General features: G+C 45.1%; 1 protein-coding gene across 1 annotated transcript; it reads right to left on the minus strand.

Annotated features, from left to right (window-relative positions):
* Positions 1–1,264: 1,264 nt before the first annotated feature.
* On the minus strand, positions 1,265–2,429 carry DFL_005766 (uncharacterized protein; the record flags this gene model as incomplete). The annotated part of the gene is made up of 2 exons (XM_067635075.1): positions 1,265–1,425; positions 1,547–2,429. The coding sequence occupies 2 exons, from the start codon at positions 2,427–2,429 to the stop codon at positions 1,265–1,267; spliced, it is 1,044 nt and encodes a 347-aa protein (XP_067489543.1).
* Between the last annotated feature and the right edge of the window lie 208 nt (positions 2,430–2,637).

Below are 2,637 nucleotides of genomic sequence, written 5' to 3' on the forward strand. Positions count from 1 at the left end.
TCGTTCGCGCTTTCCTCAGATAGATTATTCGTGTTCGCAGGGACCCGGTACTACCGTTCTTTGTGACACTGGACATAGCGCGGCTGTGGTACTGTGGCATTCCATAGTTAATCCAAGGCTATACGTTACGGATATACGTATGCATAACCATATAATTAGGCTGCGTAGTCCCGTGAAGGCGATGAACTTCTGAAGCCTCCACCCTTCAGATTTTTTGTTTTGTTTTTCAACGTGGGACGCCACCGAATTCGCTGTCTCTTGTATTGAATAAGTAGGAGGTACTTGCCCCTGTACATATCTAGAGAAACACTATATCCGGGCCTACCTGATTACGTCTTCCCGGACCTCCTGTCATAACAAAAAAGATATCTGGTCCTCGAGTGTCCTGTCTTGGAAATTCGACAGTTTGTAAACGGTCTACAAGCCCGTCAAACAAACCTCTACCAGTAGATTTATGAGTCCGTTAAGTTACGGATCACAGCCATGTGGATGTGTAATTTTTACTTGTTTACCTACCTGCCTACGTTCTACACTAGTGTTGTTACTGCGAAACCCACTTTTACACTGATATAATGAAAGATAGTTCTGGCTAGTACCATAGTCCGTTAATACTTTACCTTATGTTACTCACATGCGTGAAATGGGCGTCGCCACGCCTGGTTCTTAGGGGTTACGGAAATTGCTGGGTTTTAGCTACGCACGAGCGCACTAATATCCTGATATCATCTCGAGTACGTCTATTTTATTTTTCGTTTCATCCACGTACGTAAAGAGTCTCAGGCGTTCTCCTTAATCTAATATATTCTGTATAATTTGTTCTTCAACAATTCCTATATCAGTCAGAAGATGCCTCGTAATCCTGATCAAAACCTATGAAAACAAGCTAAGCACAACTCAACACGTATCAAGCTCGTCAATTAGTTCTAGTGACGGAACCGATTAATTACCTCTTCTATCGGACGACCAGGCCGCTTGATTGAATCTACCACCATATATTTCAAGAGGACTAACCCCGACTATTAATAAACCCCAATTAAAAACAAATTTTCACAAGTGACAATGAAACCAGAGTTTGCCAGGCCACAAATAGCCTAGCAGAGGGCCCCAAACAAGCTTGGATCTATCAAAACCGGGGCGTTCCTGGATTTTTGTGCCCCTTAGGCCAGGTATCATGGGTTATTCTATCCGCAGGCCAGCTAACTATTGCTGCACATAATATCATAATGTCTAGCTCTCCATTCCAGCCTCAGGTTCTTCCGCTCCCTCACATCTTCTTGACGCAATACACAGTTACACCTTCCTTCTCCAGGCTATCCTTAAAGCAATCATAAAATTTTTTATCCGCTGTTAAGAATGAATAATTCTTGGCATGGCCCTCACAAGCCAATGCAAGATCAATGCGGGCTTTTAACACATCTTTCCATTCTGTATAAAGAAAACATACGATTAGCTCTTTAGTTCGTCTGATGCATATCGTCGAGTATATTTTATCATCCTATAAATGTTTATATGGGCGAGGAATCCAAGATCCTTGATTAATACTTACTCTGGTGACCTGCTGCCTTGCCAGTTGATCGCTTGCCAGTTGATCGCTTGGTAGTTGATGGCTTGCGAGCTGATGGCTTGGTAGTTGATGGCTTGCGAGCTGATAGCTTGGTAGTTGATGGCTTGGTAGCTGATGGCTTGCTAGATGATGGCTCGCTAGCTGATGGCTCGCTAGCTGGTGACTCGCTAGTTGATGTCTCGCTAGTTGATGGCTCGCTAGATGGTCGCTTGCCAGTTGATCGCTTGCGAGTTAATCGCTTGCGAACTGATGGCTTGGTAGCTGATGGCTTGCTAGATGATGGCTCGCTAGTTGATGGCTCGCTAGATGATGGCTCGCTAGATGATGGCTTGCTAGATGATGGCTTGGTAGCCGATGGCTCGCTGGCTGATGGCTCGCTGGCTGATGGCTCGCTAGCTGATGGCTTGCTAGCTGACGGCTGGTTGAAGATCGATTGATAGGTCTTTTCGAGAACCCTTAGGGCAAGGCTTGAGCTGTCTTCGTCCGAAAGAGGTCCATCCAAGACATCAATGCCTTGGCTCTTCAGATACTCCAGAACTTCTTGAAATGATACCTTCTGTTGAACCTTTCGGCTGCTCATGTACTCAAGAAGAGAATACGAGCTTATCGCAGGGGTGGATTTCTCTACGACATCGAGCAGCCATTTATTGGTTTGGCCCTTGTCAAAGATTCGAGAAAGCATATTGGTGTCTAACAACACCCTGCCTAGGTTCCCGGCATCGAACTCTGCCTTTGACACCGCTTTGCCAGTGTGGCCTACCATTTCAACTGACGCTTTACTTTCAACTGGCGCTTTACTTTGAAAGATTCTGCTAAAGATTCTGGGCCGCAATAGGGCACCGAAGATTCGCTTTGCGGCATACATGTTTGCTATTTTGCCGTTCTGATATCTTGCTGCTTGAGTTATCAACGCTAAATATGTTAACAGAGTATCAATGAATGTGATCACTTTAGGACTAACCTCTCAAAGATGACTACCCACTGTAGGAAAATCCTGATGGGATAAATCTTTAATCGACCGATGGTCGAGCTGGGGGCGGTAGATGATGTGAAGTGCACAAATCTCCCACATG

Source organism: Arthrobotrys flagrans (assembly GCF_004000055.1).
Source record: "Arthrobotrys flagrans strain CBS H-5679 chromosome Unknown unitig_9, whole genome shotgun sequence".
Classification (NCBI taxonomy): domain Eukaryota; kingdom Fungi; phylum Ascomycota; class Orbiliomycetes; order Orbiliales; family Orbiliaceae; genus Arthrobotrys; species Arthrobotrys flagrans.